Below are 15,145 nucleotides of genomic sequence, written 5' to 3' on the forward strand. Positions count from 1 at the left end.
AATCTACAACCTCCTAACAACAAACCTCATCTCCTTAGTCTCATCCCCCACCCACCCCCTCCGACTATCATCCCACCCCTCCGACCGATACTCCATCAACTCAGCATCCACCCGCCAATCCCCCTCCGGCGCACCCTCCCACAACAACCTCATCGTCTCCCGACTATGCCGAAAAACATCCCAACCAAGCGTCTTCATGCGAAACGCCCCACCCCGCTCCGCCCCCAGATTCCTCCCAAACACAATCGACCCCGGCCGTCTCCTCAACAACTCCACCAACCGCGCCACCACAAGCGCCTGCTTCTCGATATCAAACAGATGCAGAAACGCCCCGACGTAGATGATATCGATCTTACCATGCCACTCAGAGAGAAATTCCTCGTCGAACACGCTAGCCGCGTAGAACCGCGCCTTAAGCGTGTCTTTATCCCGGAAGAGCTCGTAGCCCAGGTCCATGAACCGGCCTTCTGTATCCGCGCCGATGATGTTCTCGGATGGTACGCCGTCGTGCACGAGTTTGCGGATGTCTTGTCCGAAGCAGCAGCCTAGGTCTAGGAAGGTTTGGCCGGCGCGAAGCCGTTGAATTACCTCTGGGTAGATTGGGGAGAGGTTTGCGCCGAAGTCGAGGAAGCGGAAGACTCCAATGCAGGGGTATGGGAGACTGGGGGAGTTATTAGACGGGGTTTCAACTGTTTGGGTTAGTGGGGTAGGGAGCAGAAACGTACACGTCCCATGCTTTGTTACGGACTCGGTAGATGTGTTCGAGGATGTTGTCTTCGGGGATATGCGAGTAGTCTCGGAAGATTTGGCGGGCGGTTTCTGGTAGTCGGGGTAGTGTGGGCTGGTACCAGGATGGTTCGTAGCGGTCTATGGTTTGTGTTGGGTTGGTTGAGGGTGGTAGATTTTGAGGTAGGGTTTGGATAGACATGCTGTTTGCTTTGATGTGTGATTGTCTATGAGGGTGTAAGAGTTTCGTATGTTTGTTAACTCATGTACAAGATGCCGCTGCTATTTCTGCACGGAGGTACCTCTACCACATTGGTATCCTCCGGAATGGACCTTTTATGGTAAACGCCTGCATCGGCTGGATTTCCCTCATTGGAAGCCCTTCGGAGTCAATATTACGATATGGAGATATCATACCTCGATTAGGAAAGCTAAGAGAAAGAGAACTCCAAACTCCTTTTGCCCTACGACCTTAAATCCCTCTAGAAAATGCAAATTTTCGTCATGAATCATTATATTTTGTTGTTCGTATGTTATTTAGCACGGTACGACGACCTCCGCATATCAGTCCTTCCCACCAAAGTACTCCGTGATCAAACGGAAAAGCTTCTTAAAACTCGCCGTCGCCTCGCGTACATAATCTAGATTAAGTTGGTTCAAGCAAGCCGGTGAACGATTCAAGCTTTTGGCACTAGGCTCATTCAAAGACACGAACATATTCTGCGCGAGGACGCTCACCGAGTCCAACAGCGTATCAGCCTGTCGGACAAGATCCAAGACAAGCATACGTTTCAACGAAGCGTCATCATTGAGCGAGACGCAGTAATTGCCAATTCCGACCTTCGCAGTACCATCGAAACCGGACTTGGCAATGTAGTCAAAGCACACGGCTGTCTGCTCAAATACGCTCATAATGCAGACGAGGTCTACGGGGCCCACGTAACAGCCGCAGCGGGTCGACTCTTGACAGCTCCTAATTACGTCGCCGGTCACTTTGAACATCTTGTCTAGTTGCGGTTTGGGCTTCTCTTGTATTGCGCACTCGATTTTGGGGACGTGGTGCATCATGTTTGCTCGGCATTGGCAGTTCCGTGACTGATGCTGGCTGCGCGGTGATATGACGGGGGGATCAGATAGTGGTGCTGAGCCTCTACTGACTGTCCGAGGGATTGGTTCTGGGGGGTGCGGGAAAAAGTTGTTGAAGTCGCTTTGGCTTGGGTTCTGAGAGGGCTGGGAAGATCCTGTTACTAATCGTGGCCTGAGAATTGACGTGGTGGGCAGGCTTACCTCAGGGCCGATGTCTGCTTCTGGGAAAACCCAGTCAAACTGCTCGAGTCCCTGGTTGAATGTTTCCTCGCGCCAGTGCTCTAGAGCATTGTCTGTCGGTACGGACTGAACAGCGCTTGCGCTGCAGCTGGGTAGGGGAAAGATATCATCTGGTAAGCTGACCGGTATCGGATCTGGCGTCGTTTGGCTCGGCAGCATCTGTATACTAGGTGTACAGGACGACTGGCTATTTGGCGGAGAAGTCAGAGTCACTGTTTCGGCTCCAAGATTGCCACTCGCATTTATATCCTGCGTATTCGGTGACGGAGTGTATGTGCAATGAAGGCCGCGGCTGGTGCATCGCTCACAGCTTCGCTGTCCGTTACACTTTACCTTGGCCGCGCGACATGCCTCACATGCCGTCATGGGACGACGAATGAGCGGTTTTGAAGCCTGTGTCTCGGGCGATTGCCAGTTCAGTACGAGAGTACCGGGAATCTGCTTCCTTCGGGAGGTAGGCAAAATACCACCGGCGGACTGTGGTGGCGACATAGCAATCAAATATCTGGATGACGAGAGCAGTCAGTAAGTGTTAATTCGATGTCTCCAGAATTCTCCCCCGTTGTTATGGGCCTGTACAAACTGTACAAGGTAGGTCTTTAAAGGCTGGGAGGTAAGATTGAATGATAAGCACAGGCCTTTGTGGTTAACGTGGGTGGATAATCTAATTTAATTGCGGTTCGCGGCCCGCCGCCCCTCCCCCTCTTGGCGTAGATCAGGCTATGGAAGGGGTAAATTGAAGGATGACGATGAGATTTCTATACCCAAATCGGGGTAGCGCTGGATCTAATAAGATTGGTCGAGCTGTGCCAGATGAGAAGTGATTGCACAGATTAATAGGGGTACTGCCTATCGGGATAGTGAAACAGTACAGTCATGACCACTTGATTATTCTAGAAGGCTTGTCGAGACGACAAAGCCTATCTCTATTCTAATTGATCGATATTAACTTTCTGATTAGATTCCACCACATGAGCCGGTCAGGTTTTTAATTAAGCTAATAACAAGGTACCATGGTGCAGTATGTTTCTAGGTAGAGCAATTCTAACCGATTGTTCCAGGTCTCCTAGGGCTTACCATGGTCACGACTCAGCTCGACCAGATTAAGAAGCTAAGGTTCATCATACACTGCTGATAGTTCTAAAGGCTCATTCTAAAGACTTGAAGCCAATTCAGGTAGAATCGCTACAGAAACCTTGAATTTCTCCTGTAAGGGGCGGTCTAAATTCACAGGAATGGAAGAAACCCGAGCCAAATAGTTAAGTACTGTGGGGCTTCTGCAAGAGTGACCTATCTTCATCGTAACTGGGGTAGTGAAGTATCCAACGATATAGCACAACTATGCCGCTTACCACGCAGCTAATATTCGGTATGTCCTGATTCGCTAATCTGTCAGTTCCGAAGCAACGGATATCAGAACACATGGCTTGTTGTACCATGGCACTGGATCTGAATGGTCGAAGCATAATCTAATTCTCGTGTTAAGCCGTGGGGTGCCTTGAGGACTAGAGAGGGTCTTTTATAACGTATATCAACTTTTTCTATGTATACCAAGATTCTCAAGAAAGCACAGTATGTGATTCTATTGACAAACATCGCCTCCGGTAGCCTGGTGATATATCCTTTGCTGTAATGTGCTCCTAATACATAGGAGACGCCGCACATAGATTGCCGCACGCTCTAAGCATTTATTCAACTTTTACCTCATAAAGAATGTCACGAAACGCAGGCAAATCGAACTATCACATGAAAAGGTACAGCATATGCTAGACTTGCAAAGAGGTATCAAACTATGCGAGACTCTAATTCTGGCAAATTGAGGCAAGTAAGGCCCCTTACGTCACCATGCTGTTCCACGACTCGATATATGATAAACGCACATATCAGAGCTTAACGTGCGCATGATGAGCGTTAGAGACTTTTCCTCGGGCTCTGGCTCAGCGTATTATGATCCCAAGCTGGAAGGAGACATTCTGAAAACTCTCATTCATTGGATGATCTCAGTCTCCAGCAATTGAAGCTTTCTAGTAGCACTGGTGTCAGCCCTAATTCGAATTTCAAGACTACCTATGAACTCCGACACCTTCTTCTTCTCGTTTCTTTTCTTTTATCTCTGTACTCTCTCGCCGCTGGTCCTCGACAGAGAGCTACAATATTCTGCTTAACGATGTATGTTGTAAGGTTGACTTGCAGCGTCTAGAATTTATCTCTCCATATTAAATACCTCAACATATACCACCAGTAGCCCTGAGGGTTTCTAGTTTGTCTATGAAATGTATCAGAAGTATATTCGGCATCTGTTTGCAAGTTTATCATGGTTCAATAGTGCCAAGAAAAATAATGTGTATGAACAGATGTAGAATGTCGATGTTCTCGTTAAAGTCACGTCTCATACTTGCGTTTTTATCACCCAATCAGCTGATATACTTCAATATAACTGAGTGGTATTTAGTCACTAGAATGACTATTGAAAGCATGTGGCCTTCATCTACATAGCCATATCCCTGTTCTTCTCATGGTAGGCCGTGCGTGGGTTGGTCTTACCTGGGTCGTTGTGACGATATGGTTCAGTATTATTGCCCGGAAGCAAGACTAGGATAGGCATGTTAGCTATATTTATAGCCTATTCGACCGAGAAATACTTAGATGCCTAATAGAAGGGCACTCTGTATCATCACATGAGTGGACGTCGATCATTCGGACAATTAGTGATTGATCCGATTCGTGTTCGCGTCGGTTTGCCGCGGCAATGAGAGCTCAGCTGTAGCCGCCACTGGATGCAGGTCAGTCTGGGCACATTCTCAAGAAGAGTCGAAATCACGAACAGGTAGCATCATGTGGATCTTGCCGAGGAAGGTGGTACCCATCATGGGGCACGCTGAACCCACCTTACTGGAAGTTTAGATCTACTAAAGCGAAAGGATGTCACTCCTAGTCGTATCGGAATTTGCACACAAAAGTCTTTTGAACAGATAAAATAAACATAGTGCGTCACTCTTTCCTAAATTTTGTGCCTCTGTCGTTCGCTCACAATATGAATTTAGGAATTTGGGTTTGATTGTTCGCGTATACTGCGGTAAGCTCAAGCCGCGATTCCAAAACAAAGCTGATATGATCATGACCTTCCTCATGAAGAGGAAAAATGGACGAAAACCGCCGTTACCCTATACAGCGTCGCCGTTGGAGTTGCTGTGGGCCGACATTCTCCTCGTCCTCCGGAGTCTATGGAGTCTACCGGGAATATTACTCCCCCTGACTCCCTCGGATGAGCTATGCGAATTATATCCGTCGACAGAGAACATGGCCAACGTTGTTGCACATGTTTGCCTGGCTTTAAGCCAGGTGGCTTTCTTACTGTCGGTGCTGGGTTGTTTCTTCTTAATGGTGCCAGCACTGTGGATCTCTCTCTATGTGGCGGCCTTTGTATGGGTGAATCGAGTCATCTGCGCACTTATATTCAATAATGCGGACGAGGTTTTGGAGTCAAAAGTCCCGATCGAGGAGCGACCGGAGCATGAGCGTGAACGTTGGATCTTCATCAATGGAGTCGCGGTCGGGTAAGTTAGGGCGTTATTTCACGCAGATATATCGATCGATATCCACGTCTCTTATCTATTGGAATACAGACATTATTGGCTGCAGAATAACATAGATCGGCTTGCCTATACTTTTGGCAGGAAGATTATTGGTGTGCATAATCCGACGTACGTGGTCCCATCCTAGCAGTTCTCTGATCGCGTGCACGTTATAACGCTATTCCAGAGACGGCATTGTATTCGATGTAATCGAGTGTCTGATCCAAAGGAACTTTACCTTCGCCACTCCGGATACGAGAGATGGTTATGCCATCACCAAAGCGACCTTGCTGAATCCGAAGTATGAGAAAGTTGTCCTGATCCTGCACAGCCAGGGGGGCATTGAGGGAAGTCTCATCATCGACTGGCTCCTGGACGAGCTACCAGAGAACGTCCTTCGAAAACTTGAAGTCTATACGTTTGGGAACGCTGCGAACCACTTCAATAACCCGTACAAATCGCTTCTGGGCTCCGGAGAAACCCCCGCTAGCGACTCAACGATATCCAATCAGGATGCCTTGGTACAAGCGGAGAAAAGTGTTCTCCATATTGAGCACTATGTGAATGCTTTCGATTTTGTCTGTGTTTGGGGGGTACTGCAATTCGCCAGAGTCCCAAACCGCTATATGGGCCGAATCTTCGTCCGGTCGGGTTCTGGTCACCAGCTAAACCAGCACTATCTCAACACTATGTTCACATTAGGACCAGACCGGAGGGTCCTCGACACCAATAAATTCATGGAAATGGGGGCGAGAACGGTCGAATACGAGAAAATCCTGCCGAAACACGTCAGACACAAGAGAAATGAGGTGCTTGTCACCAATAAGCGCCCGTCAGACCGCGACAGGACTGTTCAATCTGGACTTGAAAATCAACACGAGCAAAGACCGTTGAAGGTCAAAGATCTCAGCCGGTTATGGCAGTATCGCAATGGCGGTTCGCCTGTAGATGGATGATATAAGGATGTAGATGGGAAGGTTTTGGTCCTTCTAGATTCTTTTTCCATTCTTCTTTTTCACCCTAGACAATCATATAGAAACAGGAGCATTCCCTATCATGATAGGAGATTCAATGTATTTTATCTGAACGCGTCGATGAGACTCCACTTGAACCAGGGATAAGCAAAGGAGGGAACCACGGAATGTTGAATGTTGGCCGATCTTGCCGAATTCCCGACGGCGATCCGAGTCAAAAAAAAGTCTTCGCTTCTGACTCGCCCCGTCGAATCTCTAATGGACCAGTCGGATTCTTCATAATTCAGCTCAAGCACCGGCCTGTGTGGAGTTAGCGTAGTACTCCGTATGGGCACGGCTCTTATCGTTCAAGACCGATAGGAAAGGCCCACAAGTCTCCCGGATTGCTACTACTGGGAGACTGAGAACGCGAAGACGCGACCTGGGTCAATTGCAACTTAGGCCAAGGCCAGTTAATGCATGTCATTTGCATGATTGTGTCGTTCTCTTCTGGTTGTGAACGCACATCATGTCGGACTTCTTCGCGGGTTTCCAGCAGGTCATCAGCCCCTCACTCTCGCAGCTCGGAGGGGAAGAGGGTGCCTATGATTCAGATGGTGGTCTAGTGCTGAGGTCGGTTCATATCACTCGGTCTCAGCTGGGCAATTGCTAATTGTTTTCTAGGCGACTCTGGCAATACCGGACGCAGAGAATCTCAGCGTTCGTGGCCACAGGCAACTTACATCTTGCGGTTGTCTTGTTATCGTGTGTAGTACTGCTTATTGCGATCGGTCTTCGTTATGCGGCTCGTTCCGGCAGGTCAAAATCTCGAGTTTCTGCAGAGTCACTAAATGAAGATCTGCCCATTCGGGTTTCTTTACCCTTTGCATTCTTGCATCTGGCGGCTGCAATAGCTGCTTGTTGTCTCGGCTGGATCGATGCACAACATGCAAACTGGAAACAACCGATCGCGGTGAGCTATGCGGTATTATTGGGGTTAATGCAATTCGGCTTCAAGAATGAGCGTGCTCGGGCTCACCTATATCGACATGTCAACGCAGTGACTCTTGCGATGTTCCTCTTAGCATGCGTCGAGGATCTGCTTCCGTTGTTGATTATCGGGGCAACATCTGGCCTAAGTGTGATCAGGGGTGGCCTCATAGCCTGTCTGGCTGCTGTGTTGATAGTCGCAGCTGCAACGCCCCGACCGCGGCGGTTGCTCGTTTCTGATACAGAGGCCGAGGAAACGAAAACGGTCGAAGAGCTGTCGCCTGAAGAGACCTGTTCTCTGTTCTCATACTACTGCTCGTACGAATGGCTGACATATGTGATCTTGCGAGGCTGTCGGAGGGACCTCACTATGGACGACCTCCCTCCTCTACCCTCGTACGATGAACCTTCCAAGTGGCTGAAGAAGATAAAGAGGCAACGTCTCAAAGGTGGCAAGACATTCCGAACCCTGTGTAGGTTGCTCAAGACTGAAATCAAGGGCATGATGTGCTGGTCATCAATCAGTGCAGTTCTGGACTTTGTCGCTCCGTATTCAATGTTGCGACTGCTAGCGTACCTGGAAAACCCAGAGGATGCCATCCTTCATCCAGCCCTGTGGGTGGCCCTTCTATTTATCGGCCCAATGTCACGATCGCTCTGTTATCAGCAATACATCTTCACTGCCACTCGGCTTCTTGTTCGAGTCAATGTCTCGCTGGTACAAGAGATATACCAGACCGCAATGCGGTCGTACCTCTACGATGATTCCATCGTCGAAACTAGTACAGAAGGTCGCCCGAAGTCCTCTCGAAGCATGAGAGACTCGGCGAAAGGAGCACCAAAGTCTAGCCAAGCTAACATAACTAGTCTCATGTCGTATGATGTGGACGCCATATACAACTCACGAGACATCTTTTTCGTGGCCACTGCGGCACCAATAGCCACCACAGTTGCCGTGATATTCCTCTATCGAATGCTCGGCTGGCCATCACTGTTCGGGGTCTCTGCACTTCTATGCCTGTCTCCTCTCCCTGCCTTGGCCTCACGAAGGGTCTCACGCATTCAGAGATCGGTTATGCGGGCTACAGATGTTCGACTTTCTAAAATATCCGAGTACTTGAACTCCATACGTACACTGAAGTATTTTGGTTGGGAGCATGCTGCAATGGAATCTATCAACGAAGCTCGAGGCGTGGAACAACGCCGCCTGTGGAAACGGAGTGTTTATGCTGCTGCAATCTCAATGGCTGGCGATCTGTTACCAATGATGAGCTTGCTTGTCATGTTCTCCGTCTTTGTGCTCTTCACAAATGACACTTTGCGAGCTGCAACCGCCTTCACATCCCTGTCTATCATGGAGACCTTGCGATCCCAATTCGTCTGGCTGTCAAATATTAGCAAGGCTTCAGCCCAAGGAGCAGAATCGCTGCGGCGAGTCGACCGCTTTTTCGATACAGCAAGGGAAATCCAACATCACCCCGAAGGACCGTTGGAGCTCAAGAACGCAACATTTCGCCGGACCCCTATTGCTGCTTTCAGATTGCACGATGTCTCGGTTCGCTTCAGACCTCGCGCTCTTAACGTGGTGACCGGTCCCACCGGAAGTGGAAAGACTTCTTTATTACTTTCTTTGCTGGGAGAAACTGTACTCGAATCTGGAACCGCCTCATGCCCACGAGACGTAGCGTATGTACCACAAGCTCCTTGGCTTCAGAATGACACTATTCGGGACAACATCACCTTCTTCAGCCCATTTGACAAAGCCCGCTACAACACAGTTATCGAAGCAAGCGGTTTGGCTCCAGACCTCCGACAGCTTCCAGCGGGAGATCTTACTGTCGTGGGTGAAAAGGGCACATCACTTTCCGGTGGCCAAAAACAACGAGTATCCTTGGCGAGGGCGCTATATTCGCAATCCTCCACACTCCTGCTGGATGATATCTTCTCTGCGCTTGACACTCACACCACTACATTGGTTTACGACAAATGCTTTCGTAGTGGCTTGCTCTCCGACAGAACGGTTGTTCTTATCACGCATTATCCGGCCGCGCTGCAGGATGCGGAACTGCATGTTCGGCTCGATCATGGCAAGGCATCTACTGTAGAAACACCTTCGAGCCTCCCTCAAGCCCTTCTACAGCGTACGCGCTGCAGTACACCCGCAACAAGCACGGATTCGTTATCCTTAGGTAACCCCCTGATAGTAGAAGAACCCCTTGATGTTCCTTCAGAGCCTACAACCACCATTGCCCCTGCACATGAGCAACAAAGTCCACAGGTATCGCGCATAGCAAAGGAAACATCAGCTACTGGACGTGTGCCGCGCACTTTAGGTAGGTTACACCCCGTAAACTTCTCAAAGCACGCCTAACCATTTTCTCAAGCCTTACAATACATCCTCTTATTCGGCGGGCCTTGCTACGCGCTTCTAGCAATGGCTGTGACTATCGCAGTGCAACTTGCTTACTTTGCGATCACCTACTGGCTTTCTATTTGGATGCGTGCCTACGAGGAGTACGAGAATGCAAATTCCCTTTACTATTTAGGGGTCTACGCCGCATCAATCATCCTCTTCTTGTTGCTACAGCTAAGTGGTAACCTCCTCTATCAGTACGGGAGCTGGTCAGCTGCAAAAAAGATGCACAGGCGATTGGTGACAGCGGTTCTGTCTGCCCCCATTTCCTGGTTCGACCAGAATCCAATCGGACGATTGATTAACCGGTTTGGAAATGACACACGGTCGCTAGACACAGTTCTGATAGACTGGCTGCGGATGTCCATTGAGAACGGGTTGCGGTTCTTGCTTCGCATTGCCAGTGTTGCCTCTATCATGCCTATATTTGCTCTTCCGGCAGCTGTTATATGCACGGTTGGGTTCATCATCGGAGAGATGTACACTCGCACTCAGGTCTCCATCAAGCGGCTGACATCCATCAACTACTCTCCAGTGTTTTCACATTTTACCGATTCTCTGTCTGGCCTGTGCGTGATTCGTGCCCGCAAGGATATGGATCTCGTGTTCCAGAGGCTCCTCGCCGAGAAACTAGCTGTTCATGCTCGCTCCGCGGAAACACAGTATAACTGCAACCGTTGGATATCCGTCCGATCGGATCTCTGTGCCGCATCTGTTGCAGCCGCGGCCGGCTGCGTGGCCTACTTTTGGTCTGGACCAGCCGGGCTGGTTGGTTTCTCATTGACCAATGCCATCGGTCTCAGCCAGAATATCCTGAACCTTGTGCGGACAATGAACGAGCTGGAAGTCGAGCTGAACTGTTTCCAACGGGTGCGTGAATACGCAGATATCGAACCTGAGGAACACCTGAGTGAAGACCACGCAAAATCCTTAGTCGTCCCAGCCAGCTGGCCTACATCCGGCCGTGTCGAGTTTCATAACGTCACCGCGCGATACCAGGAAGACGGCCCCGACGTCCTACGCAATGTGTCTTTCGTCGCGAATCCAGGGGAGCGCATTGGCCTCGTCGGTCGAACAGGAAGTGGCAAAAGCACCCTTGGACTATCGTTATTACGATTTGTGAACATCGCCTCTGGTCAGATAACCATCGATGGAGTCGACATCACCAAGATCCTCCTCAACCGACTTCGCACCAGCGTAACCTTGATCCCGCAAGAACCAGTCCTTTTTTCGGGGGACGTCCACTCGAACCTCGACCCATTCGGCGAGTCCAGCGAAACAGAACTTGCCTCCGCCCTGGCAGCCTGCACCTCCATCCATGTCCCTGACAGCAGCGACCAGGCAGACCACGCCCATCCCGCCAAAACGGCCCGTCCTCTCGCCCTGGATACGCCTGTGGCGGCTAACGGCGAGAACTTCAGCCAGGGCCAGCGTCAGGTGCTCAGTCTCGCCCGGGCCATGTGTCGACGGTCAAAGGTCGTGCTGCTGGACGAGGCGACGGCATCCGTTGACCATGAGACGGATATGCATATGCAGCGTGTCCTGAGGGAGATGTTCCCTGATTGCACTATTATCGCTATCGCGCATCGGCTGAGGACCATTATGGACTATGATCGGGTGCTTGTTATGGCCGATGGGGAGATTATTGAGTATGTTCCTTCCTCGATCTATTAATCAAACTGAGTGATTTGTAGTATTGTGCTGATACTAACGGACACAATAGGAACGATACGCCCGCCAACCTTGTCAAGAAAGAAGGCATCTTCTGGGATATGTTGCGCAATACGGGCGAGTATGATGAGCTTGTTCAGATGATTGAGACAAAGCCTTCTACTTCGTGAAGCACAGTTACCGTAAAATAGAACAACGATGCTGATGAGATCGTTGACGGAGGAACTAGCATGTCTTGGTTTACACCATTCCTACACAGTCACGTTTGAATCACCATGAAATTGCATATAGAATGAATCTATCATAAGCAGTACTCTCTCTTCATATCTTTCTAGCAAACCACATCATTACATCAAAATAGAACTATCCCAATCTATTGCGGCGCAATCAACTGCTCCTCCTTAGGCCACTTGAAAAGCACAGCCTTCTCCCCCGTGAGCGTAAATCCCAAAACCACCTCCCTCTCATTATTCAACGCCACTTCATACCGTCCAGGATACAACACCCGATTCCCCTCCTCATCAGTCCGAGCCAGACTATCCACCGTCACCGGAATAACCATAGTCTTCGCCGACCCAGGCTCGACAGCACTCAACCGATCAAACCCAACCAGCCACTTATTAGGATGCGGCGCCGGCCCAGCAGTCGTATTCACAAACGCCATGGCAGTATAATCCGACACCCTGTCTCCAGTATTCTTCACGTCGACCGTAAAATTCAACAACGGCATCTGCTCCACCAGCTTATACCCAAGATGCGGGCGTCCCAGAACCTCATCGATATTAAACGACGTCCGATTCTTAGTCCCACTACTCGCAGAAGCAGAAGCAGTGAAATTAGTATAAAACAGCCCATGTCCAAACTCATAAACCGGCGTCCCGGTATACCACATATAAGTTTGTCCTGGATTCGACCCATTCGGTCTCAGATTCATATCAATAGCCGGGAACACCTCGGCGTACTCAGCCGGATACTGCGTCGTAACTAGCCGAGCCGCGGGGGCCCGTTTCCCCGTGATGATATCGGCCAGGGCCTGTCCACCCGACTGACCCGGGTATCCGCCCCAAATCAAGGCGTTGACGTTCTTGTTGTTCTTCAGGGCGGAGGAGTCGACCTGCCCGCCGCCCATTTGGAGGACGATGAGGGGTTTGCCTAGGTCCGCGAGCTTGGTTATTAGGGAGAGTTGGTTGGAGGGCCAGGTTATGTTGCTGCGGTCTTGGGCTTCGGTTTCGAGGGTGTTGTCGATGCCGCCGGCGAAGATGATTAGGTCTGCTTCTTTGGCGGTGGTGAGGGCGGTGGATTGGGAGGTGGAGTCCGGGTCGGTGGTTGTGTTTGTGCCGATGGTGTAGGTGATTTTGTATTCTGAGTCTTGGAAGGCTTGCAGCGGGCTGATTAGGTAGGGGGCTGGGCCGTAGTAATTGCCTAGCATTTGGGTGGTTGCGTTTGCCCAGGGGCCGATTAGGGCGATGGTTTTTGTGGAGGAACTGGTGGAGGTAAGGGGGAGGATGCCGTCGTTTTTGAGCAGGACGATGCTTTGGGCGGCGGCTTCGTAGGAGAGGTTTTGGGCGTTGGTGGACACCACGTCGGACCAGGTTATGTTGCGGTATGGACTGGTTTTGCCGTCGAAGTAGCCTGCGCGGATGAGGCTGGCGTAGAGACGGGTGACGCCGCGTTCGAGGTCTTGTCGGGAGACTTCCTGGTCGTGGAAGGATTCTTGGAAGTGGCGTGGGTAGGAGACGCCGCAGTCGATGTCGGTTCCTGCGCGGATGGAGTCTGCGGCGGCGGATGATTCGTTGGTGGCGTAGCCGTGCGGGTTGAAGACGTTGTAGACTGCGCCGCAGTCGCCGGAGACGTAGCCGTCTTCGACGAAGTCGAAGGTGTCGCGGAGGAGGGTTTGCAGGAAGAAGGAGTTGGAGCAGCTGGGGACGCCGTTGACGGCGTTGTAGGAGCACATCACGCTGTGGACTTTGGCGTCTCGCGAGGCGACGAGGAATTGGGGGGTGTAGTATTCGGCCAGGTCTTGTTGGGTGATTTGCATGTCGTTACCGAGCCGGGAGTGGTTGTCCCAGTTCTCGATATCGTAGCCGGCGTAGTGCTTCGCTGTTGCGATGAGTTTGAGAGGGTTGGCGTCGACGCCGCCCTGGATGCCGGTGATGTATTCGTATGCGTAGGTGGAGGCGAGGCAGTAGGCGTCTTCGCCTGGGGTTTCCTGGCCGCGGCCCCAAACTGGGTGGCGGAAGGTATTGATGTTGGGAGAGTAGACGTCGAGTCCGTAGCGGCCGGCGTTCATGAAGGCACGGCCTTGCGTGGAGATGATGGTGGCGATCTGGTGAATTAGGGTGCGGTTGAGGGCAGCCATTGTCGAGATCGGCTGCGGGAAGGACGTGGACCAGCTGAAGCCACCGGCATCGCTGAAATCGGCATGGGCGACACCGTGGAGAGCTTCATTCCACACCTGATACGCGGGCAGGCCGATTCTAGGGGCACCATGGCCGGTGTTGGCGGTGTTGTTCACCAGCTCCTCGAAGGTCAGGAGGGAGACGAGGGCAGCAGCTCGATCATGGGGTTTTGCCGAAGTATCGCAGACCAGAGTCTTGCTCAAGGGACCGCTTTCGCAGTCTGGGAATGAGGTACCACCGGTCTCCAGACATTCAGAGAAGAGGTCTGGGTTCGCTTCGATATTGTAGTCGACGTAGCTTTGGTTTGCTTGACCAAGAGCGGTCGGCAACAAGGCCGCCAGGACGGCGACGATGGACGCTGCACCAGGCATAATGGCAATTGTCGGTGGTCCAGTGCTGGAGCTGTCTTTTCGTCTGGTACCCTGGCAGTGGGCTCGGATTTATAGCAATGGGCAATTGCATTCTGCATGGCAAGGGAGTTCGCTGCGTTCCTTGAGCTGTGTACGTCATCTATCTCTGGATAAAAAGTCGGCATTGCCGCAGCATCTCCAACATTTTGACTTCACCCCCACAGATGAAGTCCCGAATCGAGAAAGTCCCGCAGCCGATCACCTCCTCCGACGCGGGGATTTTCCGATATATGCTGAACCACCCAATCCATTCAGGCTGAATTGCAGGGTTCTGCACGATGGGCCCGAGTCGGGCCATAGAATCCGGGCCATGCCGAGATCATGGTCCCTTCTAGGCGGAGTTTTAGAGAGACATCCAAGGCAGGATATTCTTCGGGTGACGCTGATCAATTGGCAATGCTTAGTCTGTCTTTAGCCTGAAAGATACACAGGCAAGCTTCATAACAGATTCATAGAGTAATAGTACGCCTTGTGTGGACAGCGTTTGTTTCCTAATCACTTCAGCCTCGGGTAATAAGTCATTCCATTTGCCGGATTTAAGCCCAGCGTCGGTAACTATTCAAGAAACGCTTTGTAAGCAAGCCTCTCGTAAAACACTTTTTCATAAAAAATACTAAAGGCTTATATCCCCTTGCATGGAATCTAGATTCATTGCAACTACTTGCACGTAATCTCTCCACAC

The 15,145-nt window shown here is 50.8% G+C and overlaps 4 protein-coding genes across 4 annotated transcripts; 2 read left to right on the forward strand and 2 right to left on the reverse strand.

Annotated features, from left to right (window-relative positions):
* Positions 1-3: 3 nt before the first annotated feature.
* On the reverse strand, positions 4-2,544 carry AO090005000990 (uncharacterized protein; the record flags this gene model as incomplete). Its single annotated transcript, XM_023233742.1, has 4 exons — positions 4-689; positions 726-867; positions 1,144-1,208; positions 1,305-2,544. The coding sequence occupies 4 exons, from the start codon at positions 2,542-2,544 to the stop codon at positions 4-6; spliced, it is 2,133 nt and encodes a 710-aa protein (XP_023089182.1).
* Positions 2,545-5,163: 2,619 nt separating this feature from the next.
* On the forward strand, positions 5,164-6,583 carry AO090005000988 (uncharacterized protein; the record flags this gene model as incomplete). Its single annotated transcript, XM_001817929.3, has 3 exons — positions 5,164-5,609; positions 5,679-5,756; positions 5,815-6,583. The coding sequence occupies 3 exons, from the start codon at positions 5,164-5,166 to the stop codon at positions 6,581-6,583; spliced, it is 1,293 nt and encodes a 430-aa protein (XP_001817981.1).
* A 4,231-nt stretch (positions 6,584-10,814) lies between these two features.
* Positions 10,815-11,824, forward strand: AO090005000987 (putative ABC multidrug transporter; the record flags this gene model as incomplete). The annotated part of the gene is made up of 2 exons (XM_001817928.3): positions 10,815-11,632; positions 11,707-11,824. 2 exons carry the CDS (start codon positions 10,815-10,817, stop codon positions 11,822-11,824), a joined length of 936 nt encoding a protein of 311 aa, XP_001817980.3.
* Positions 11,825-12,027: 203 nt separating this feature from the next.
* xlnD (beta-xylosidase XylA) lies at positions 12,028-14,424 on the reverse strand (the record flags this gene model as incomplete). Its single annotated transcript, XM_001817927.1, has 1 exon — positions 12,028-14,424. One exon carries the CDS (start codon positions 14,422-14,424, stop codon positions 12,028-12,030), a length of 2,397 nt encoding a protein of 798 aa, XP_001817979.1.
* Positions 14,425-15,145: the final 721 nt, after the last annotated feature.

The sequence above is a fragment of the Aspergillus oryzae genome, chromosome 1 (genome assembly GCF_000184455.2).
Source record: "Aspergillus oryzae RIB40 DNA, chromosome 1".
Classification (NCBI taxonomy): domain Eukaryota; kingdom Fungi; phylum Ascomycota; class Eurotiomycetes; order Eurotiales; family Aspergillaceae; genus Aspergillus; species Aspergillus oryzae.